The following is a 26085-nucleotide window of genomic DNA, read 5'->3' as shown; positions in this document are numbered from 1 at the left end:
TGTCTGAGGGTGCCCTTCCCATACTTAGGCACTCCCGTATTTTTCCCCTATTTTATTGGGCCTCTGATGTGGGTTGCCTACCCTTTTTTATGGCTTTTATAACTATTTCCCATTTTTAGGTCGTGTAGGAGTTTAGGAGGGAGTTGGCCAGCTTATATGGAGTGTATATATGTGTTGCCTTCCCCCCTCACTTATCATCATTTCTTTTGGTCATTTGGTGAGCACCTTCAGTCCTTTGCCAAGCTTTTTCTTGTTAACATTTTCAAGCATCATGGTCTGCCTAAATCCATTGTTGGGGATAGAGATCCCAGGACTACAAGCCTCTTTTGGAGGACTTTATTTGATAACATGGGTACTAAACTTGAGTTTTCATCAGCTTATCATCCCCAACGAGCTGCCGGAGAGATTTGTAAGCCCAATAGACTGTCTCCCACCCTTGGTGCTCAAGGAGATGTAGGGGTTTGGCTATTTTGGAAGAGGGGTAAGGGTAGGGGAAAAGACCATGGGGAAGGGCCAAGCTGATGGTGTCATTCGGTGGTGGGGTGCCCATATCGGATGAGGTTAGCCTAGTTGAGGGGGATGGAAAGAGGGTGGGGTAGACGGGGAGGGTGAAGAGGGAGGCGAGTTCGAAGAAGGATATTTGGGACTGAAAAAAGAGGGTGACGAGGATGGAGATGGAGTCAGAAGGGATTTTGGTGAGGACGTAGGAAAGAGTGACGGGAGACATAGGGTTGATGTGAAGATGTCATGTTGGAGGAGGTTGAGGTGGAGGGCTTGATGTTGGAGGTCAAGGATTTTGTTGGGGTTTTGCGGAGGAGTGACGAGGTAGGGTAGCTTCGTGGGAGTCCATCAATGTGTCAACCTTGCGCTTGACCGCGCTTGGTAGTAGCGCGGAGGGTGTGGGTTGAGTGTGAGTGACACGGGCCTCTGTGGCTTGTAGTTGTATGTCCTTTTGGTGAAGGGTGTCTTCTGCCACTTGCCGGTACTTGGTGAGGGAGAGGCAAAGGTGGTTAACTACCTTCATCCTCTGTGCATGCAGCTCTCTATTTGAGTTGTGGGCTTTAGTGTGGGCGAGAGCAAGGGCTTGGGTTTCTCTCTATTCATCCTCTTGGGTAGCATGGAGCCTTTGTTGGAGCTCGGTGACTATTGGGTGGCCTCACGATCCTATGGCAAAGTGAAGCTGCAAATTCAGCCGTGTTGGATTTATTGAAGTGTTATGTGGCAGATCAAAAGACTGCATGGGAGAAAAATCTTCCACTTGTTGAGTTTGCCTACAACAATACGATCCATGCCTCCACGGAAAAGGCCCCGTTTGAGATTAATTATGGCAGAGTGGTATTGCCACCCATCCTTCGTACAAAGGATGAGATTTTTGCAGCTGATGAATATGTTCGTGACTTGGACGTAGCCTTTGCTCAGGTGCGGACAGCCATTGCAAGGTCACAAGATAAGTATAAAATGGCTGCTGACAAGCATAGAAGGGACATGCAAGTCGAAGAAGGTGATTGGGTTTTGCTGAAATTTGAGAAGGCTAGGCTTCGGAAGAGGCCAGGACGAGAAAGGATCGTATCCTAAGCTTTCTTCTCGCTATTATGGACCCTTCAAGGTGATTCAAAAGATCAATGAAGTGTCATACAGGCTTGCTTTACCTAGTCACTGGAAGATTCACAATGCATTTCATGTTAGTCTTTTTCGGAAATATGTGGGGCCAGATCCTGACGAGCCTGTCTCACAGAAGATCCGCCAGAGATTGATGAGCTTGATGAGATCCTCCAGCCAGAACAGATTGTTTTTCACAAGGAGCGAAAGCTACCTGCAGGAAAGCTTTCCAGGAGATACCTTGTGAAGTTTAAAAATTATTTGCCTATTGAAGCAAAGTAAGTAAATGAGGATTATTTTGTTGACTACCCACAGTTGTTGCAGGCATATCTTGAGGCTTTTCAGTTGAGGACAACTCTTTAGAAGCCCGGGGGGATGTCACCAATTGGCCGACCATTTGGTCCATCTCCAGTTTTGTGTCTCGTTCACTTGAGGCCAAGCCAGTGTCTCATGTGAAGAGGCCAGTATTTTTGCTTAACATGGACGGAAGCCAGACTGGTGCCACCCGTGTGTTAGCAGGAAGGTGTCGTATGGATGGGAGCCAGACTGGTGCCACCCGTGTATGACCTGGACTGTGTTCTATCCGTGGGATTGTCACGCCATGGAAGAGCCAGTATTTGTGCCGTGTCTTACCTATGGGATTGTCACGCCATGGAAGAGCCAGTATTTGTGCCGTGTCTTACCTATGGGACTGTCACTCCATAGGGAGGCTCGTGCCTGGAACTCTGTTTTAACTATGGGACTGTCACTCCATAGGAAGACCAGGATTTATGTTTTATGTCGTGCCATTTTTGTGCCCGACAGATATTTTCTACTTATTCCATGAACGGGAGATATGTCCATGATACTGTTTGCACATGCACTCATGTTTTGCATGTTTTAAACTGTTTTTGCATGACTTGTATTTTTGTGTTTGCCTGCTTGACGTGTCACTTACTGAGCGGGGACGCCTGCCAGTGAGTCGTGAAGTTTGCTCTATCTTCTGACGAGTTTTGTTGCATGTGAACAGGTGGTAAGTGTATTGCACTTGTTGGTGTAATAGTTTTCATTCTAACCTTTTGTTTTATAAGGTTGTATATTCACATTCACTTAAAAGTGGGCACCCACATAGGGGCCAACACTTAACCTTCGTGTGTGTGGGGGTGGGTGCATGGTCACCTACCCACACCACCATGAAGCTGGCCGCCCCCATGCAAACGTGGGGAGCCGGCCAGCTGTGGTTGTTTACTTCTCTCCATCCTCTACAAAAGAAGCACCACGACCACCCCAATAGCATACACGTTTTGGTGCGCTCTCTCCACTTCAGACTGCACTTCAACCTGCGCTTCTGCTCCCAGGCGGCTGCACTGCAACCTGCGCTTCTGCTCCCAGGCGGCTGCTTATCAACCTGCGTTTCTGCATACAGGCGGCAGCTGTGCCCTACATACAGGCGGTGATTGTCCTTCTCAGGCTGCTGCGTTTCTACATAACCAGGCGGTGTCTGTATTGCACAAGCTGCGTTGCCTCTTTTGCAGGCGGCTGTGTGCCATCATCAGCAGGCTACACAGGCTGTGTGCCATCATCAGCAGGCTACACAGGCTGCGCTGCCCCCTCCAGCAGGTGGCTGTCCCCTCCAGCAGACGGCTGGCTCTTCTCCACTGCAGCCAGGCGACCATACAGGCTGCTCCTTCACTATGTGTCCTCTTCAGCAGGCGGTTGTGCCTCCTTTACATGGGCGGCATCTCCTTTCTCCAGGAGGCTATACCTTCCCCCAGGCAACTACTCCTCTTTCTCCTTGACATGCTGCTGCACCTTGGTGTCCCTCTCAAGCAGCTGCACACAGACACCGTGGGTATTGGTCTTCCATCTGCAAGCTACAAGTAAGTAAATTCAGATTTAAGTAAAGAACTTTGTTGTAAATCTGATAAGGGCTTCTCTCTACCGTTAACACCCGTTCGGTGCCGGGTAGTCCAAGCTTTTGGAGAACCACAGTCCAAAGGTGCCGAGATCGGGAGAGCCAGGCGTTAGTACGGGAGCGCCTGTTTGTGCGTGGTCCTGGAACACCAGTGGGGCGCTCTCCGCGGATTCCAGTGAAGGCATAGGACCGTAGAGACTGGACCACTCAAGTGGTCACTCTACTTCGAACGTCGACTTCGAGCCTCTTGTTTGGTACTGTATTCATTTGTACATGGACATCATCTGGCTCTTTGAACCCATGGAGCATTGTATGTGTTAAATACTCCCAATAATATATCATATATTGAGGGGGGGGTCGGCCCGCTCCGGCCCTAGTGCTGGTGTCCATCTATTTCATTTCAAATCATTTCAAATTTCAGTTGTTATTAAGTTGTCCATTTCAAATTGTGATATTAAGTTGTGCTATTACGCGTGTGGGTGTCCAACGGAGTCTATTCCCACTTGACGGGATCGGTTTTAGGTAGCAGGAGAGTCAAATTGCAGGAGAGTACCAGGCAATGGAGAGAGAGGGACTGCAAGCGATGGAGAGAAAACATATCCAGCCACCACCCACGTGGGGAATAAAATACCAATGTTTCATGCAATACCTTTTTCAAAGGTTATAAAGCCTTTATACCAATTTAATACTATGGGCACCATCAAAAGGAAATGTCCAACCCCTTTTTTAAATGTGTGTGAACACATTAGCTTATAAACATTAAAGTTAACCATAGTTTATGGATTTTACCTTTTAAAAGGACCAAAATGGAAATACTTACCACCTGTTCACACGCCACACCACCGGTCCATACAGCACAAAGCAAGTCACACACAAGTGGCACGAAACTGGTTCCCGTCCATGTGACGTAACACTGGTCACACACAGGTGGCCCTAATCTGGCTCCCGTCATCCATGTGACACCAAAAGACTGGCCCTTTCACATGGGACACTGGCTTGGCCCTATGTGAACATGGCATAAATCTCGCCGCTCTATGGAGTGACAGTCCCATAGAAGTGGCTCCAAAAATGGAGATGGACCAAATGGTAACATCTCCCCGGGCTTCTAAACAGTTGTCCGCAACTGAAAAGCCTCAAGATATGCCTGCAAAAGCTGAGGGTAGTCAACAATACAATCCTCGTCTACCCACTTTGCGTCAATTGGTAAATAATTTTTAAATTTCACAAGGTATCTCCTGGAAAGCTTCCCATGTGGTAACTCTCTCCTTGTGAAATACAATCTGCTCTGGTTGAAGGATCTCCTCAAGCTCATCAACTTCTGGCGGATCTTCTGTGACATGCTCCTCTGGATCTGGCCCCACATACTTCCGCAAAAGACTCACATGAAAAGCATTGTGAATCTTCCAATGGTTGGGTAAAGCAAGCCTGAAAGACATTTCATTGATCTTGTCAATCGCTTTGAAGGGTCCATAATATCGAGTAGAAAGCTTTGGATATGATCCCTCTCGTCCTGGCCTCTTCCGAAGCCTAGCTTTCCCAAATTTCAGCAATACCCAATCTCCTTCCTTGACTTGCATGTCCCTTCTATGCTTGTCAGCAGCCTTCTTATGCTTGTCTTGTGACCTTGCAATGGCTGTCCGCACCTGAGCAAAGGCTACATCCAAGTCACACAATACTCATCAGCTGCAAAAATCTCATCCTTTGTACAAAGGATGGGGGGCAAGACCAGTCTGCCATAAATAATCTCAGACGGGGCCTTTCCTGTGGAGGCATGAACTGTGTTGTTATAGGCAAACTCTACAAGTGGAAGATACTTCTCCCACGCAGTCTTTTGATCTACCACATAACACTTCAACAAATCCAACACGGCTGAATTTGCAGCTTCACTTTGGCCATCCGTTTGGGAGTGATAAGCAGATGAAAACTCAAGCTTAGTGCCCATGTTATCAAATAAAGCTCTCCAAAAGAGGCTCGTAGTCCTGGGATCTCTATCCCCAATGATGGACTTTGGCATACCATGATGCTTGAATATGTGAGCAAGAAAAAGCTTCACCATATGATCAACTTTAATGGTTTTCTTGACAGGAAAGAAGTGAGCTTGCTTGCTAAACCTGTCCACAATGGTCCAAAATAGCATCATTCCCATGCTAGAATCTAGGCAAATCCATAATGAAGTCCATAGTAATGCTTTCCTATGGTTGCGAGGGAAGAGACAATGGCTGAAGGTAGAGGTCAATCTGGAGTCAGTCCTCTTCACCCACTTGGAGAACCCCATCAGATAAGTGCATGTCGCAGTCAACCATAGCATAGGTCTACAGATAGAAGAATCATTAGCATGTAGGCATACATGGGCATGAGTACAAGTGCGTACTTGCAGCCTTACATTATGCCATAGGCAGCCCATACAACAGCCCATCCAGGCTCTAAGGCATAGTCAATTACCAGTAGCTCCTAGTGCGTATGAAGCACAAGCCGATAGCGGCTAAGGGCAAGCATATAGGTATTAGGCCTTGCCGACCAGTTTAGAAGGACATTAACTTGGATTTATTTGTCCAAAGCGGGCCAACCAGCATATTAGGGGCTTTTCCATGATTTTCTTGTCCAAAGCACTGGCCGCCTGCAGTAGAGCCTCAGCCGACTAGCAACCCATACAAGTATATAAGCAGTCCTAGCCCTAGCCTCATAAATCATCAAATCAGAATTCATGAAGTCACAGAGCTTCTAGAGCTAGTGTGCTTGAGGTGCCTAGGTCTTCTTGCATACAAATAATCAGTCTTCATCCTCTCCAGGTAACATTGAAGCCCCTCTTCAACATTCAACCAGCATATGTGCAGTCCTACAGCTATCCTAGACTTGCATCAGTGGCCCTTGGATTGGTGGATTCTCAGCCAACGTACAGTCTTCCTCATCCTTGCATGGGGCAGTCATAGCTCTTGTTCTCAAGCATTGTACAGAAGTTCTCCAAGGAAGTAATACAAGCAAATACTCTTGATTGCAGGAGGGGGCCCTCGAGTGGGTATTTGGGACCCAATACTATGTCTTCTACATTCTCTTCTCTCTCTCTACTCAGTGATTGGATGCTAAAGATCTCACCAAAGCAAAGGTTTAAAGAAGGCCTTGTTGCATGTTACCACGGTCAACCTCAGTGCATGCAACTGTCAGAATGCGCAGCGGAGATGATGACCAGATCTGGGAACACGAGCAAGACAAATGCAGAAAATAACAGCACGAGAGAGAGAGAGAGAGAGAGAGAGAGGCGTGTGATACAATGTGGCAAGGGGGCTGTGGGGCCATTTTATATGGCCCCAGCACTGCAGTCGGCCTGCTCTAGGACAGCCGACAGGTGCATGAACTCCACGACCAGCCCCAACACCCAGTCAGCCAGGTGTGAACAGTCGGCCAGCATGGAAACAAGTCCACAACCTGTGCAAGTACAGTCGGCTACCTCTAGTAGGCATACAGCTGCAGTCGGCCAACAACTAAGACCTCCTGCCACCACAGGGCTGCCACCCAAGCCACAGAAAAATGGGAAAAAATGGGGGGAAAATACGAGGAGTTAGGAAAAATGAGAAAACACCTACAAGGGCGGGCACACCCACAGCAAAGGCCCTGCTGTCAACATAAAGACAGGAAATGACTTCTAACAGCAACAATGATTATGGATCATGGCTCTGATACCATGTTGGAATTAGGGTTTGGAGTGATTAGGGTGGAAAGAAGTGATGATTAAGGATGATGATTAATGCTAATGAATATGATTAACACTTAATGATACTAGCGCCTTTGTGTGTTACATGTGTGTCTTGATCTCTCTTGCTCACGGTTTTCACACACGGGGTTTCTTAACAAACCTCGTCCTTCTCGCAAAGAAGTGTTACACATGGCTTAGGGGAGCATGCACCAAAGTTTATATGGACTTATGGTGTTTTCTTTATGGTGTGGGTCTAGTAATAGACATGAATATGGTTCTGAATCATCCCCACTTAAATGTACTCCCATCGAGTTCTCTCAATTGATTGGTACTCACATGCCTTGAGAAATATATGAGCATGTATAAGTGTGTCTAGTAAGTTATGGATTTAAGAGAAGGGCACAAATCAAGGATGTTGTATGTGTGCTTACCTTGGTCTAGCTAGACCCAAAAGTCATATTCCTTAACCCTCTCACACAAGTTTTACCCTCCTTAGACCTTTGTGACAAGTGCCATATCTCACAAACGTTTTCTCTCTCACCTCTCTAAGTTAGAGCTTCCTTCTAGAGCCGGTTCAATATTCATGGCAACTAAGAAAAATATCAATCAACCTTAAAGCTTGATTGTTCCTTTGGAATTTCAGGTGCCGCTCACTGAAGAAAACAGGACCAAGTTACAAAGTAAAAAAGCCAAAACCTACTCACTTGGTACACAGGTGTCACTGGTGAGCTCGTACTCCACTGACGGTTCTGCAACGCTTCCCGCCTTCTCACAGTAAGTGAAAACATCATGTCAGATTCCAATAAAGATCACAATCATGTTCAAAACAAACAAGACAAGCCATTTCCAATCTGCCAAAAGGTCCGTAATATTTGGGTGCCTACGTGCCTGCAAATTGCCACAGTCAACGTATATGATGTATGAGCTATCAGATTGAGATACAAGGATCGACGCCAATCAACTTCCTGTGCACTCTCACCAATCACCTTTTCAAGCTGCAAACAAGCAGTAAAAGCATGTAACAAGGTTATTGTCAATCTTCAGCATCCACCATCACTTGACATCAAGTATTGCTAAACTTAAACAGTAAATAAGTGAAATGCATGCTAATTACAATCTAAAAACATACAGCATACTTTAGATGCAAGCTATCAAAACAAGGCCTGTTTACCCCTACCACAAGAATGCAGTAGTGAAGGGACGACTAGTAGGCAGCTTTACTTTTTAGGTATAGGAGTAAAGTGTTCACTGTTGAAGAATAAGTTCTCAAACATGAAAAACTTTCAACTGAAGACAGCACATGGACTTGATAGTATGCTTCAAATGGCATTTGAATCAGCATGCCCATGTGTGCATGCATGAGCAGACATGCAAATGTGAAACCATACTTCTATGAGTGAACATTCTATCACATGGTAAATTCGATAGGAAGCGCCAACATCAAAGGATCACAAAAAGTAAGATCACTATGAACCCTTCACTGCCATAACCCAGTTATCTCTGTGGTGGCTTTCCCCGCACCTCTACAAATGCGCATGCCCACCCACCCCTGTGGTAATGTTTCTTGCACCTCTAGCAATGTGTGTGAATTTGGGTCTACGGATGGGAAAAATGTGTGCATATGGCCTCGCTGCACGTGCAGGTAGGACATGCATTGTGTCTGGATGTAAAAGATCATTGCAAAAGGCCCACAACTAAGGTTACTTGTGGTGGATAAGGACTAGATAGTTCATTACTTGGGATGCCCATCTGCGCACAAAATAAGGCTGCAAATTAGTGTGTTCGTTCAACGGATCAAGCTTCTTCTGCAAAACAAATCGATTGACCATTTAAGCACATGCTCCTTTTCTGATATTAGCCATGTGATCTTGTAAACAAGTGCATAATCTATTTGTGCTTATTCAAAGAACTAGAAAAATGGGATCAGGGCATACCACATGACGGACAAAGAAAACCAGATCATCGTCTTGAGGAGCTTTCAAATTAGTCATCCCCCTCACAAAAAACATGTCCACCAATTCCCGCCAGAATCTCATGTCCAAGTGATCCTCCGCTCCTCCATCTTTATCACCGACTGCAGGATTTCTCAGAAAACTTGAATGCTTCCGCACTATACTTAGTAGCTCATGTCTGCAGAAAGCACATAGATCTCTCAGGATAGGCACAAATGGCTACAAAAACCCACACTGTGTGCATGCCACTGCTAATCTTCTGCGAACAACACAAAGCAACACTTACCGTGAAGGCGGTTCGTGTGAAAAAGGCTCTGAGGAAGATGACAACTGCTGTTTCCTGCTACTAGCTTGTTCCATGTCATGAGCTGCTTTTTGGGAATTGTGTGTCATCACACGATGCCCAATCTCTGAAAGGCCCCTGCAAGGAAGACACGAATTTGCAATGATTGCCCACTCTACATAAAGCCCATGCGGTCTGCTTCCCAGAGCACATGAACTGAACATAAAGATTCCCCTCCACTACATATAGCAAGCTGCCCTTCCAACCCATATCACCATCCCTCCCCTCCGTCACCTCCCAGCCTGCACAAATACCTTGTGGCCATTTCTTCATCACAACCCAATCTCTCAATCCCCTTTCACAGCCCACACTAACTGCGTGCATCTCCTCTGTCCTAATCTTTCCAATACGTAAACCCAGTTGCTGACTTGTGGATCTGAAATTCTAATTGCATATTACTTTCATGTCTCCAATCTGTTTCTAAGTTCATGACTGGCCTAAAATAAGTGACACTTTAAGCAACTTTATATAACTACTGGGAGGGAAATGAAAAAAACACCTTAGCTCATACTACCAGTTGATTCAAAACTTACAAGCTTCTCTGTATTGAAGCAGCGTCCACTTCTCGCTCTATGTGTACCCAATCTTCTCCATCATCCTCTTGATCATGTGAAATATCCCTGAATACAATACCAGAACAGTTAATAATGTTAGGTTACACCTAAAGAAATCATCTTCTTTGCCTTAATAAAACTATATAAAAGAGCAAAGAGCACTGAATCATAGGTGGTGATTCGTGATATACTATAGCACCACAATCGTAATGCTAAAAATCCTACATAATTTTTTACTTGATTCCATCTATGGAAACTTTGCCCCATAGGCTACATCATACTACATGTCACGTGCACGCCCGGGCCATGGCTAAGCTTCTGCATGAACAGTCTCAATCCTGGATTAGTCAGCATCAGAATCCTCATCATTGACATCACCATAGCATTATCATCATCCTCAACAGAAGCCTCAGCTTCATCAGCGATATCAACATCATCATCATCATCCTCAACAGAAGCCTCAGCTTCATCAGCGAGATCAACATCATCATCATCACCATCACCATCATCATGAATGGGCTAGATGCTCTAGCCTCTATCAGCAACCAGTAGCACAAAGTCGCCTGCCAACAGTCAGTCTATGCAAGAGGCGGCAACAGCCAAAATAGGCATGGCAACATGGTGGACAGCATTTAAGGCTAAGCACATAATTAAATGGGATTTAATCCCTGGTTCATGTCCATAGCACACCGACAGACCCTGGTAGCTAGCCGACTGCAGCATAGCATACCTCCTACACAGGAACAAACAAAGTGGGATGGAAGTGATGCGCAGGCACATGCTTTGCTTGCTTTGTCAGTCAAGAGGAGTATCATTCCTCACATTCGGTCATGCAGGACTGCTAAACATGCTTGGGATGCACTTGCGTCATTGTACCAAGTACTTAATGAAAGCACGTGTTGCTTATATACGCAAGCAATTAGAGTCAAAGCATATGGATGAGGGAGACTCCATGGACATTTTCCTTACAAAAATCAAGGGTTTTAACTTTTAAGGAGCAGTTGGCCAAAATTGATGAAGTATATTCTATCAGTTCATTGGTGCCTATTGTCTTGAATGCGTTGCCGGACTCGTATCAAGGTTTTGCTTCTACCATCAGACTCATGTGATGAAAGGCAATCCAAATGCCTTGAAGTTTGAGGAGTTGGTTTCTGTGCTCTTGCAAGAAAAGCAATCCAGACAACACAAATCTATCATGCGTACAGAAGATCAGTCAACAAAGAGGCAAAGGTAAGTTCTTTCCTCAGGGTAGTTACAAGCCAAAATCAGAGTCATCGGGCAAGCCTGAAGACAAGGAAGGCGACAAGCCAAAGAAAAATGAGAAAACTTTTGCTCCTATAGCCAAATACACCACCATCCACACAGTTCTTGCTCTTTTTGCTCATGAGCATTGGCAAGTTTATAAAATGGATATCAAGTCTGCCTTTCTTAACAGTGTCTTACATGAGGAGGTGTATGTTGAACAACCTCAAGGTTTTTCGGTTCCCGTACATGAGGGTAAGGTGTACAGATTGCACAAAGCCCTTTATGGTTTAAAACACGCACCCAAGGCGTGGTATGTCATGTGCATCACAGATGCCATGGACATTTCTAGGGCTAGATCCAGAAGAGGCAAGCAGATAAAGACTAGGAACCAGATAGAGTCAGACTGTGGAGCACAAGATGCAGTAGTGGACAGGTTGGACTTGGAGAAGCACCAGGGAGCAGTCGGCTGAGGACAGAAGCTGTCGGCTGAACCAGGAAGCAAGGCGCATGAAGGCAAGACAAGATACCCAAGTCGGCTGAGGGAAAAAAGCATTTAATAAATTCAGAACTGGCCGACCAGCAGTCGGCCAGCTCCTACCTTGTCCAAGAGTGCTATAAAAGGCACCAAGTGCTCCATGTTTTACTCATTCCACCCACTAGGGGTGTGGGTCACTTAGAGGTCCCATAGGGGACAGAAATTAGGGTTAGGAACCTTTTTATGAAGGCAGCCCATGGCTGTACAGATATGTACCTTTTTGTACCATAGTATATACTGAAATTCCAGCACTTCTCACTCTCTCTCTCTACTCTCTCTCTACCTGCGTTTTTGCATCAGATGGTGCGTTTTTGCATCAGAAGGTTTCCAAGAGTGTTTAGGGCTGAAAGAAGACTACCCAGAGCTTCCGCACGTTACATTGGTATCAGAGCATCAGGCTCAGCCAAGCTAAACACTGATTCAGTCCCAGATGATGGTGTACAGGTCCAAGGTACAGGAAAGTACACGGATTCGAAGCCCAGATGATGGTGTACAGGTCCAAGGTACAGGAAAGTACACGGGAACACAGATCGGGAAGAACTCCCAGGAGGTTTGTTGGTGGTGTTCCACAGTGCCAAATGGGGATGGCAGTTCCGTGAGCCAGATGGGTTCTAAGGGAACGGTCCCAAGGGAGGTTGATCCTCCAAGGTGATGTGAGAGTGCCAGACTCAGTTCCAGGAACGAAGACCAAGACGGTGTTCAGAATCAGGGCAGGAATGGATTGTGGACTAGAGGAAGACCAGATGCATAGATCTTCATCAGAGACAGAGTGGTTTGGAGAACAGACCGGATTTTCAGAGAAAAAAGGTTTGCCAAGGATGGATGATGACAGAGGGACTTCGGAACAGGATTGGGATGATGACAGTCATCCAAGAGCAGGGTGGATACCCGTCATCAAGTTTAGCAGAGGGGGATGTCATGTGCATCACAGATGCCATGGACATTTCTAGGGCTAGATCCAGAAGAGGCAAGCAGATAAAGACTAGGAACCAGATAGAGTCAGACTGTGGAGCACAAGATGCAGTAGTGGACGGGTTGGACTTGGAGAAGCACCAGGGAGCAGTCGGCTGAGGACAGAAGCTGTCGGCTGAACCAGGAAGCAAGGCGCATGAAGGCAAGACAAGATACCCAAGTCGGCTGAGGGAAAAAAGCATTTAATAAATTCAGAACTGGCCGACCAGCAGTCGGCCAGCTCCTACCTTGTCCAAGAGTGCTATAAAAGGCACCAAGTGCTCCATGTTTTACTCATTCCACCCACTAGGGGTGTGGGTCACTTAGAGGTCCCATAGGGGACAGAAATTAGGGTTAGGAACCTTTTTATGAAGGCAGCCCATGGCTGTACAGATATGTACCTTTTTGTACCATAGTATATACTGAAATTCCAGCACTTCTCACTCTCTCTCTCTACTCTCTCTCTACCTGCGTTTTTGCATCAGAAGGTTTCCAAGAGTGTTTAGGGCTGAAAGAAGACTACCCAGAGCTTCCGCACGTTACATGGTATGATAAGATTGATGCATTCTTTCTTTCCCTTGGATTCTAGAGATGCTTTGCAGACAGCAATCTCTGTCTTTGCTCAAGATGCTTTGCTATGTTCGATTGTCTTATTGAGTAGTTAAAAAGTATTGCAAAATGGCTGGTGCAAACACTACGTGACAGCAAATTGGCCACTCCTTTGCCTATTAGAACACGTGTACGTTTTCATCATGCATCTCATGTTGATGCACGTTATGCTCTTATTGCCAGTTTCTGTGATGAAAAGGAACCTATCTCCTTTGATGAAGCAAAGGAATCTGAAAATTAGATAAGTGTTATGCAATCTGAGTATGATTCAATACTCAAAAATGATACATGAGATTTCCTCTTGGCAGGAAAGCCATTGGTACGAAATGGGTTTACAAGCTCAAACGTAGAGCAGACGACAGTATTGAGCGATACAAAGCTAGGCTTGTTGCAAACAATTATGCGCAAGGAAAAGGCATTGACTATGGTGAAACCTTTGCACCCACATGTCGTATGACTACCATGCAGAGTATCGTTGCATTAGCAGCACATAAACGTTGGAATGTATGTCAGTTGGATATCAAAACTACCTTCTTGAATGGAGATTTGCATGAGGAGTCTATGTATCTCAGCCTTGTGGTTTTGTTCAAAAAAGTCAGAAATCAAAAGTATGCAAATTAAAGAGAGCTTTATATGGTCTTAAGCAGGCTTCTAGAGCATGGTACGAAAAGATACATACTGTTGGGGTAAAGGCGTTATGCCCACCCTTATAGTGTGTACAAGCCCATAAGTTATAGTACATAGTACACTTAGTACTTTTAATGTACTAAGTGCACTATGTGTACTAGTGCAATATACATGTGTGATAGGGGAGTCACACACTCATGCCTCATGAGTTGACTTATCCCCACAACTCTCTCTCTCTCTCTCCCTTGTTCTCTCTGTGTATGTCTCCCACATAACCTAACCCTAATTCTTCCTTCTCCCACTCAACTGGTATCAGAGCTATGGTCATTCTCTCCCCTCCCTCTTGATAGCATCTCAGGCTGCATTTCAGGCTGTGGAACAGGTGCTTACAAATAGCTTTCGTTCCACACCTCCTTCGGCCAGCATAGAACAGTGAAGCTTGCTCGCAGCAATCGCAGGCAGACAAGGCGTCGGTTGACAGCATAGGATAGCTGGCTACGAAGGGAACCCAGGCGGCAGCTTTGGTCGACTAGGGGTTGACAATCAGAGCTACGCGTAGTTAGCCACAAGGCGACGTCAACAAGCGCTGGCTACTATAGCGCTACACGGCGAAGGCTGGCGCTAGGCAAACGAAGTCGTCAGGCGAACGTGAGCAGCTTGCATCAGGGTCGCAGCAGCAAAGCGAAGCACAAGGCATGAGCGAAGGTAGCCGACAGCCAATTAAACCCGTAGCGCTAATAGTCGGAGGCGGGCGTCAGCACAGTAGGCGGAGACAGCGAATACGTCTACTAGGCGCTAGGCGTGGGCAAGCGTGTAATCGCATATGGAGTCGGCTGCAACATGAGTCCAAGGCAATAAAGCGTATTAGCGTGGAGCGAACACAAGCGCACAACTGGCCGCGTAGCCAACAACAGCAGGCGTGTATGCGAACGTGCAATCAGCCAACATCTTGCTAGAGGTCTCCGCCTCAGTTGTGCAGAAGCCGTTGCCCTTATTGCTTCTCGAATCCACAGCAACAAGCAGGAGCAACAGCACCAAAAATCATCAGCCCCACTTTCCTGCAAATCAGAAATCAAGGTATTTTCCTCAATTTTTTTTTGGGATTTGCAATTGAGCAAGTACAATCAACAATTGAGCAGATACAGGTGTCGAATTGCTCAATTTTGAGCAAAATTGGCAAAATTGGGTGACATTGGTCACAATCAGGATCAATTTGCAGGAAATTGGATGTCGAAATTTGGGGCTTTTGATGTAATTGTGCAATTAAGCACTCATACATGCTGTATGATGTGAAAAATCGCACATTTGGGCAAAATTGCAGCAAATTGCAGCGCAAATCAATGAGCTTTTGTGCCGATTTGATTGATTTGCATGCAGGCAATCGCATTTGATGCTGTGGATAATGTGTTGATGCCTTACAAGCACTCAATGTGCCTGTAAATCAAGGGGCTTTCATTATTTGGATGTATATGTTGCCAGGGGGAAGCATCGTGAACACTCTGGATGCCTTCATGTGCGTCAATGTACCATGTATGATCAAAAATTGATCTTAAATCAAGGGGCTTTTCAAGTTCGTATGCTTGTGAAGCTTGGCAAAGCAGCAGGCAAGACATTTATGCCTTGAATCCTCAAAAATCAGCTTGCAGTCAAGGGGCTTTTGCCCAATTTCTGTTCGGGACTGTTGTATGCAGTGTACAGGACTATAAAAGTCTGATTTTCACTCATTTGGACAGCCAAGAGAGCATTTATTGCTATTGTACCTGCTGGTACAAATTTGGCACAGCTTTGTGCAAGTTTTGGCATGGCTGTACACTGTTTTGAGTGACCAAAAGGTTCAATTTCAGCTGCTGTACTTGCCGGTACAGGTTTGGTACATCACAGGTGAGCACTTGGTACTGTTGTACAGTACTTTGGAAGGGCAACAGAGCACATTTAAGGTGCTGTCCTAAATCTGCAGCAACCAGATTTTGGTGTTTTCATCACATACAGTGGAAGAAAAGTTGCATTTGTGCTTCCGCAGTGGGAGATAAAGCTTGGGAGAACAACTGTGAGCACTTTGTGTGCTTTTTTTTTTTTTTTGGTGCAGTGTTTGCACATTTTGCAGGGAGTCAGGCATTGACAGGTTGCATTTTGCTATGGCAACCACAGGTGAGAGCTCTTCATTGCTTCACATCAAGAAGCTTGAAGGCTCGCATAATTATGATATTTGGCAAACCCAGTGCTACAATGTGTTGCTCCAGAAAAAGCAGCACAAGCCTATCAAAGAAAGGGGTGTGATGCCCGCTTCTCTTACTGCTGAAGAGTGGGAAGATATGGATGAGCTGGCAAGATCTACTATCATGTTGTCTGTGTCAGACTCATTACTTTTCAGCATTCGTGAAGAGAAGACAGCTTGGGGAATGTGGCAGAGATTGCAGGACTTGTATGCCCAACAAAGTGCCTCAAGCAAAGTGTATTGGTTGAAGAAACTCATAGGTCTTCAGATGAAGGAAGGGGCGTCTATGACAGCCCATCTAAATGAGTTTAATGGTATTGTCAGCCAGGCCATTAATCAAAAGTCGACAATGGACGATGAGTTCAAAGCCACTTTTCTGTTATGCACTTTGCCAGAGAGTTGGGACACATTCAGGACAGCCACTAGCAATTCGCATGCTATGCTGTCATATGCAGATGTTGAGGGTGCTCTTCTTCAAGAAGAGATGAACAGGAAAAACAACTCTGTTGGAAAGTCCAATGCAATGAATGCACGTGGGAGATCCCAGCCAAAGGGAGAAAAGCCAAGAAAGGGGAAGGAGCAAGTCTCGCTCCAAAAAGGATTTGAAATGCCATTATTGTGGCAAAAAGGGACACATTAAAAAGCAATGCTACAAATGGAAAAATGATCAAAAGGAAAAGGGAAAAGGCAAAGACAAAGAGAAAGATGAAGCCAAAGATGTAAAGCCAAAGGGCAAAAGTGGATTCAAGATTGAAGAAATCAATGTGTCACATGCAGGTGGCAGTGAGGATGAGGTCCTCTTTACGTCTTCACTTGATGCCCATTCACTTCTTACAGGTGGTCATGGTATGCACTCATGGATCATTGATTCAGGTGCCTCCTTTCATGTCACAGGTTGCAGAGACTTGTTTGTCAGGTATACTGCTGGCAATGAAGGAGTGGTTTATTTGGGTGATAACCATGCATGCAAGATTCTTGGCAGAGGTGATGTGAGGCTTGTGTTTTCAGATGGCTCACAGCTTATGCTCCATGATGTCAGGCATGTGCCTGAGATCAAGAAGAATCTGCTTTCTACTGGACAGCTTGATGATGCTGATTATGTTACCACATTTGGTAGTGGAAAGTGGAAAATTAGTGAGGGCTCACTGGTTGTTGCCAGAGGCTCTAAGGTGGACACTCTTTATTTCATGCATGCAGGTGTTTGTCACCATGCTAATGTAAATGCAACCGAACTGCCGGAAATTTCTATGTGGCATAGCCGGTTGGGACACATGAGTGTCAAGGGAATGGAGCAATTGTCTCGTTTGGGTTACTTGCCTTCTCTAAAGTTTTCAAGTTTTCAGTTTTGTGAGCATTGTATATATGGTAGGCAACTACAGTGCCCCACAAGAAAGCTCTTGGACAGAAAGATGCCTCAGCTTTCTTTGGGAGGGGCAAAATACTTTGTGTCTTTTATTGATGATGCCACACGCAAGGTGTGGGTTTATCCTCTTCGTTTGAAGAGTGATACATTCTCAGTGTTTCAGAAGTTTGTTGCTCTTGTTGAGAATCAAACTGGCAAAACACTGAAAGCTTTGCGTTCCGACAATGGTGGAGAGTACATGTCCAAACAGTTTCAGGACTTTTGTGATGCTAAAGACATCAAGAGGGAGCTCTCTACTCCTTATGATCCTCCACAAAACGGGACAGCAGAGAGGATGAACAGGACCATTCAGGAGAAGGTCCGTTCTATGTTGTCACATGCTGCATTACCTCATGGTTTTTGGGCTGAAGCTGTTATGACAGCCGTTCACCTTATAAATAGGTCACCTAACACGAGGCTTGGTGGGAAAGTGCCAGAGGAAGTATGGACAGGGAAGCCTCCGTCATACAAGCACTTGAGAGTGTTTGGTTGCGTTGCGTACGTGCACATATGCAGGGAAATGCGCACCAAACTTGATCCTAAGTCTCGCATATTCCTAGGATATGGTGACAGAGGTGAAATGGGGTATAGACTTTGGGATCCCATAAATAGAAAGATTATACACAGCAATGATGTCATTTTTGATGAAACATGCATGTATAAGGAGCCTGCAAGGCAACAGGAGCCTGGCAGAGTCATCTTTGATGATGATGGACATCATGGACAACAACAAAGGGCTGTAAATCAGCCATTACAGCAGGAAAACCAGCCCTTAAATGGTGCTGAAAATGGTCCAAATGGACAGCCAGAGATGGCAGAAGATATCCCTATGGATATACCACAGTTAGAGGAGATACCGGGCATGATATTTCAGCCTTATGGCATGGAACAGGAGCCACCAATGGGTGATATGCAGGCTGGACAGCAACCTGCAAATGATGGTCATTGGGTACGGAGGTCCACTAGACCCTCCAGAGCCCCTGACAGGTTTGTTCCAGGGGTTGACTACTTGATGCTTACTGACTGTGGGGAGCCCTCATGTTATAAGGAGGCTTTACAGAGGGCAGACAAAGCTCTATGGGAGCGTGCCATGAAGTCAGAGATGGATTCTCTGCATAAAAATGGAACTTGGAAGTTGGTGCATTTGCCTGCAGGCAAGAAGGTTTTGCCATGCAAATGGGTATACAGGCTCAAAGTTGCATCAGATGCAAAGCCAAGATACAAAGCCAGGTTAGTGGCTAAGGGCTTTAAGCAGGAATATGGTGTGGACTTTGAGGAGATCTTCTCTCCAGTGGTCAAAATGACCACACTTAGAGCTGTGTTAGCTTTGGTTGCACATGATGATCTGGACTTGATTCAGATGGATGTGAAGACTGCTTTTCTTCACGGTGATCTCCATGAGGAGATATATATGCAGCAGCCAGAGAGTTATGCAGTGAGTGGAAAGGAGAAGCTTGTATGCAAGCTGAAAAAGAGTCTTTATGGGCTCAAACAGGCACCAAGAGAATGGTATCATAAATTTGATACATTCATGAAATCCCAGGATTTCACAGAAAGCTTTGGATGGCAGTCTATTGATCCTCATCTTGTATGTTGATGATATGTTGATTGCCGGGAAATCTCGTAAAGAGATGGATGCCTTGAAGCAGAGGCTGCATCAAACCTTTGATATGAAGGATTTGGGTGATGCAAATCACATTTTGGGTATGCGGATACTTCGGGACAGAAATCAGCATGTGTTGTATTTGTCTCAGAAGGAATACATTGGCAAAGTCTTGCAGAGGTTCAATATGGACGGGGGGAAGAAGACTAGTACTCCTTTGCCTCCATATGTGAAACTCAGTGCTATGGACAGCCCACAGTCGGATAGAGACAGGGCTGATATGGCCAAGATTCCGTATGCTTCCGCATGTGGCAGTCTCATGTATGCCATGGTTGCTACTAGGCCGGACATTGCATTTGCAGTGGGAGTGGTTTCTAGATACATGGTCAACCCTGGCAAGAAGCATTGGGAAGCAGTGAAAGGTGTCATGAGATACCTGAAGGGCACACAGGATATGTGCATTTGCTTTGGCAAACAGGATGCATTAGTGCATGGTTACACGGATTCGGATTATGCCGGTCATCCAGATAACCGGAAGTCTACTACCGGTTATGTATTTACATTCACAGGAGGTGCTGTGTCATGGATATCCAGGATGCAGAAGTGCACTGCCTTATCTAGTACAGAGGCCGAGTATATTGCAGCCACAGAGGCTTGCAAGGAGGCATTATGGCTATCTCGGTTAGTGGTTGATTTGGGCTATACAGGGGATATTCCATTGTTGCATTGTGACAGTCAGAGTGCCATCCAGTTGGCAAAGAACCCTGTCTTTCATGCAAAGACGAAGCATGTGGATGTGAAGTATCACTTCATCAGAGAGGTGATAGAGAACAAGCAAATTCAGCTTGTTAAGATTCACACGGATGACAACCCGGCTGATCTGTTGACACAGAGTTTGCCTCCGGAGCGGTTTGCTCATTGCAGACACTTGATGGGCATTGGATGAGGCCAGTTTCAGCCTTGATATGGCCTTGTATATTATCATGTACATGCTGATTTTTTCTTTTCCTTCATTTAAGGGCACTTTGCCTTTAAGTGGGAGGTTGTTGGGGTAAAGGCGTTATGCCCACCCTTATAGTGTGTACAAGCCCATAAGTTATAGTACATAGTACACTTAGTACTTTTAATGTACTAAGTGCACTATGTGTACTAGTGCAATATACATGTGTGATAGGGGAGTCACACACTCATGCCTCATGAGTTGACTTATCCCCACAACTCTCTCTCTCTCTCTACACCTATGGAGCCGGGTTTACGACTAAGTCTTGAAGATGCAAGTGACTCTTTTGATGCTGACTTGTATCAAGAAGCTATTGGATGCCTTATCTTTTTGTGTAACACCAAGCTTGACATTCAGTATGGGGTCTCAATATTGAGCAAATTTATGCATAGCCCATGCACAAAGCATTGGCAGTCTGTCAAACGGGTGTTCCGTTACCTAAAAAGCACTAAGCACTTTGGATTATTTTATCCCAAGGCGGATAAATCACAGCTCCATGCATTTACAGACTTAGACTAGGCTGGATGTTATGACACACGAGTGTCCACGAGTGGTTTTTGCTTTCGCCTTCATGATTCATCTATATCATGGCTCAACAAGAAGCAACCCACTATGGCCACTTCTAGCTGTGAAGCTGAGTACAGGGCAACATCTACAGCTACAGTTGAGTGTGTTTGGCTCAAACACCTTATTGTTGATCTGGGTATTGGCGAGTCCTCAATCACTACCGTCTTCACTAACAATCAGAGCGCTATGGCAAGAATCCAGTTTTTCATACTCGCACAAAGCACATTAAGGTGTACTATCATTATGTCAGGGAGAGATACTCTACAGGAGAAATCACCTCGGTTTATGTGCCAACACAGGACAACTTGGCGTATTTGTTCACAAAGGCTCTCCCACGAGAGAAGTTTGAAGCTTTTCGCAAAGCTTTAAACTTACTTCTTTTGGGGACTAGTCTGGGCTCCCTATCACAATCCAAAGAACCTGGCACATCTCTGTACTTCTAGTACCAGCTCACCCCATGTTCACATCATCACTCCAAGAGGGATTTGTAGCCATATTTAGTAGTGATGTGTGTGAACACACTAGGACTAACCAGGACACTTTTTCCTTCTTTAGGAGGGTTTTTTCCCGTGCTAAGATACACCCATCTTGGGGTATACTTATCATCTTTGTACAACACACATTTATTTTCTATCCTATGGTCTCATTGTGTGCTCCCCTAAGCTTCTCCACTGTGTGTGTGCGCGGGTGCGGATTCCTACAATCCTATTTCCAACAAGCCTCTGGTAGCTGGCCGACTACATCCCAAATACATATATAAGCAAAAGCTATCATTTCATAAGCATCAAGTTCATTCAACATTCATTAAGTCTAGCATCAATAAAAGTCATTTAGAAAGGGCCACCATGTACATAAATTTAGCAACCTTTTTGTACAATATAAATACAAGAAAACCCTAACACCAATCTCTCTCTTATTCTCTCTCCTCTGTCTTATTCATGTTTAGTCCGCATGAATGTTCTTTAATCAGGCTTAGGACTATGGATCAACACAGCAAGGCTTCCGCTCATGCAAGACTACACATACTACAAAGTAGAAAATGTTGAAAATTGGAGGCCACTTCCCAGGAGGTCACCCATCCTAGTAGTGTTTACACCGCTGCATGCTTAACCTCCACCACTAAGCGTGCAGTGTCGTGAATACTACTAGGATGGGTGACCTCCCGGGAAGTGACCCCCAATTTCCAACAGAAAAAGGGCAAGAAGAAAATGACAGCAAAAAAATTGTTCATCTGCAATTTCTTAAAGAGAGACCGTTATGGGAAGAAGGTCTATAGAGAACCTACACAACAAGCTCTTAGTGAAGAAAGCCCTTGAAGCAAAGAAGGAAAGGAGGGTATAAGGTGAACTTTGATGGGAACTTAAGTCTACATGCTGATTTTGATTCATAATGATATTGTCCAGGCATTTAACTCTTCGCACATTCATTATGAATTGTACCTTGTACTTAAGTCTTTTATTCTTCATGGGATATTCTTATGAGAGATGATTCATGAAGCTTTTTCGCAACGTGTATTCTTTGCTGAGTCTCAAGTTGAAGTATTTTGAAGTTTGTACTTCACTAATTTCTATCATGTAACATGTTAGAACTAGTTTCAAGTCATTTTCGTTTCTCGGAGGCCAACTTTATATTACCATTGCATGCAACGATGATAGAGGGGTAGCTTTCTTGCAAATGTGGGTCCACACCCCTTTCCTATCTAGAGCTCAAATCGTATAGGAGGATACATGCTCCCATGTGGCTCTTCCCTCCATCCTCTCATACTCAATCTTGCTCCCTGAGGGGCCAGCCATGAAGGCAGCCCCCCTCTTTCTTAGATTTGTACTTTGATAGAGAAACTCTATCACTTTTTCATGTATCTTTTCTTGCCATTTGAAGGATCTTTTTTGCAACTTGGAAAAGGACATTAATCCTGTTAAATCATCGTGATCTTCAAGAGGTCGAAAGAAAGATGGAAAAATCAACTAAAGATACTAATGTGCCCGACATTATACGTCATTATCTATGCGCCCATATGTTTCTTTTCCATATGCATACGTGTCCATTGGAACACATTACAAAAAACAACCTATTCTAAAATCTCTGGTCTTTTGCAAGATGACATGAAGGATGAAATGTTTGACTTAGAAAATTGATGAAAACATGATGTGGAGGATTGAGTTGGCATGTTTACATCACCAGCTTAGCTCCAGGAAGTACCGTACATGACGCCATCGAGTTTGCTGTAAGGTCCAGAAGCTCAACCACTGATTCCTGGTCTCAGCACCAAATGTGTTTAAAAAGTCCTGAAAAAATCACTGTAAATTTCAATAACATGTATGAAGGCATGATGAAAAATGCACCTGAACAGATGCAAAGAGAGCCAATCAACGCTACTGTATCGACAACCATGTAAAGATTGATGGGGAATCAACAGGTCAAATTAGGCTAAGTACTGGTAAAGTAGATTAGTTCACAGCGTTGAGACAAACGTATGTTGGATTTTCTTTTTAATTCAAGAAAGAAGGGGGCATGAATCAAAGACGAGAAATCAGAAACCGTACCTGATATCGAGCTCGTGAATGCGTTTGTGATACACGAAGAAGAAAATCACGGGGTCATCTTCCTCCGGCATACACACACACACACACACACACACATATATATATATATATATTCTTTCTTACTTCGTACTTCTCTGTCGGAAATTTTAAATCACATTAATTATTATTCGATACAAAGTTTCATCTACTTAAAACTCTAACTTCGATTATTTTTGGCACCAAGTTTTTTGTGCAAAAGAATTTTTGAAAAATCTAACTTCAACGATTTCCTTGGCCTCCCTTTATTAGTAGCGAAATTTTAATGATTGTTGGCGCTATGCATTGCTAATGGTAGCAAGCTACTCCGCATCCCTCCAAAATCAAAGGGTTCGCAAAAAACCTAGGTTCGTTGTTCCCACTGGCCTAAAGAGTTGAGAGGTGTAGCCAATCACCCGAAAATTTGTTGCCAATGGTAGCAAGTTCCAGCTCGGCTACTACGCATCCCTCCAAAATCAAAAGGTTCGCAACAAATAGTGCAAAATGTGATATGGTCGTGGAGGTCCATGGAGCTTATTATCTCTCTTTCTCTACATGTGTGAAGGCCAACCCATTTTCGCACTATCGCCATCAACAAGTGGCTTTAGGTAAGTGGGTAGAGTGATTCTCCCTTTGATGGTGGGCCTTGGGTTCAAATTCCATGAGTATCCTGCTAACTTTTTAAAATGTCCTCTTCTTGATCAAGGGGTTTAGGGAGATGGCTCATGAATTAGAGGGCACCACCTCCCCTTTTCCCTAAAACGTCTGAAAACGGTGCAAGTAGAGCCTAAGTCTTTTCACTCTGAATGCCAACAAAGACAAGAATGGACTATGGAGCAACCATCTCTCTCTCTCTCTCTCTCTCTCTCTCTCTCTCTCTCTCTCTCACACACACACACATACACACACACTCACTCATGGGGTAGGTTGGTACTACTATTCTTGGATAAGCATGCCCCTCCATTACTGACACCGTGTACATTAACCACACGACTACATGTATCACTTTTTCTAAACAAGTTCACAACATAACCAGCTAGTTTTTCTTATCATTTTAAGTTTTCTGTTTTTTGATGGGTCCAATTTTTCAGGGAGACATTATACTAATTTTTGGTTACATAAATCTTTGAGGATTAGACTACATGTATCACTTTTTCTAAACAAGTTCACAACACAAGCAGCTAGTTTTTTGTTTTCCAATGGGTCCATTTTTTTAGGGAAACCTTATACTATTTATTTCCATAAATCTTTGAGGGGTTTGATGATGATATAGGCACCCAAAGAGTCTTTTTTTTATGTGTGAAGGTTGAATCTTTTTTTCATGTGACCCTCTCTCTCTCTCTCTCTCTCTCTCTCTCTCTCTCTCTCTCTCTCTCTCTCTCTCTCTCTGCGCTTCGTACATAGTGGCTAGCTCCACCCGTGCCCCATCTATTCCAGTCATAGCTCACGGGCTTGAGGCCTACTTTGTTGGCATCCATAGTAACTCATGTTTCTACAAGCCCCGCATAGCTCATGACACACATGCATAGTTACATGCTCCTCCTCCTATGCACATAGGCACAAATCCCCCCTCCCCCACCCGACCCCTACACTTCCACGCCTTACACCATCTACCTCAATCGTTCCTCATGTGTGCACATGCGACTCCAGCTCGCCCTTTAGCGACACCCTATGTACCATAAGACTTCTCGTTTACAATGACGGAGTGATTACGTCTAGTAATGTGAGGACCCTCACCCTCTACATTTATCTACATTTTTGGAATATGGCTACAGCGGAGGACTTGTCTGGAGGGGGAGAGTCTCACCTAGGGGTTTCATATAATAATAGCCTAGCATTTCGTTATCTAGCGCAACATGCTTTATGCAGTTGCATTAGAAACCCTCACACTAAGAAAAATGTATGACTCCTCCTGATGCATGTTCCCCTTATAATTCTCATAAGTAAGAGGCAATTGGTGGCTCCCCTAGGCTTAACCAACGTCTTACTCCTCGATTGTGAAGATTGCAGTAGAAACCCTTCTGTTATATGCACATTATGTGTGCATATACTAGGACCACATTAGGCTTGTGAGCATGGGAACAAGCTCTAGTGGAGCATGGATTAGGACTAACCTTAAGGGTTAAGGTTAGGGTCAGGCATCCGAGGGTTGCACATGGAAAATGGAGAGTCAAGAGTCACTCGAGGGCCCTCCTATATAATAGGGACATGGGGCACACTCATCAAAGGAGGCTAGGCTAGGTTATGATATGATGTTCTCTTGCATAGAGGATTATATCTACTCACCTACCATTTCACTCTATAGCTACATGCTGCTAGATTGGAGTTATACCTCTTGATGGTATGGGACGTTAAGGTAAAAGTATGATGTACTTCATTATAATTTAGGTGTGCATCCCTTGGGCTCAGGGGTGGTCGGGTGGATGCATTTATGCCTAATTTATACATGTTTATGCATAACAATTATCTAGAGAGATCTTTGGGTTTTAACAATGGTATCAGAGCAATCTCTAGTTAATTGTTGTTAATTTTTCTTTCTTATTGTAAATTTTTGATATTTTTTGAAGTAAATTTTAATATTTTCTTTAAAAAAAATATTATTTTGTTGATTTGTGTTGATGATTTATACGTGGATCGTCGATATGGCAGTTGGAACACGTGTTTCTTCTATTCAATGGATGAATCGACATTGCGAGGGAATTTCATGAGTTTAATGCTATTTTTTCTTATATTTTTATGG

General features: G+C 44.5%; 1 protein-coding gene across 9 annotated transcripts in view; it reads right to left on the bottom strand.

Annotated features, from left to right (window-relative positions):
- Positions 1-23532, bottom strand: part of CW7 — a 124073-nt gene extending 100541 nt beyond the window's left edge. For 5 of the 9 annotated variants that reach the window (XR_015267388.1, XR_015267387.1, XR_015267392.1 and 2 more), the window contains exons 1-8: positions 23331-23532; positions 22961-23072; positions 10013-10099; positions 9423-9557; positions 9119-9314; positions 8921-8989; positions 8073-8179; positions 7889-7949 (exon numbers count right to left, since the gene is read on the bottom strand). Coding sequence is in view for 2 of the 9 variants with exons in the window: in XM_086808489.1 (XP_086664615.1) it covers positions 7889-7949; positions 8073-8179; positions 8921-8989; positions 9119-9314; positions 9423-9557; positions 10013-10099; positions 22961-23001 (696 nt within the window). In the remaining 7 variants the exon portion in view is untranslated. The remainder of the gene's footprint in view (positions 1-7888; positions 7950-8072; positions 8180-8920; positions 8990-9118; positions 9315-9422; positions 9558-10012; positions 10100-22960; positions 23073-23330) is intronic. The other 4 variants (XR_015267389.1, XM_086808490.1, XR_015267390.1 and 1 more) reach the window with 3 other exon arrangements.
- Positions 23533-26085: the final 2553 nt, after the last annotated feature.

The sequence above is a fragment of the Cibotium barometz genome, chromosome 14, assembly GCF_041138505.1.
Source record: "Cibotium barometz isolate CiBa-2024 chromosome 14, ASM4113850v1, whole genome shotgun sequence".
Classification (NCBI taxonomy): Eukaryota; Viridiplantae; Streptophyta; class Polypodiopsida; order Cyatheales; family Cibotiaceae; genus Cibotium; species Cibotium barometz.
This window is presented reverse-complemented; position numbering and strand designations above follow the sequence as displayed.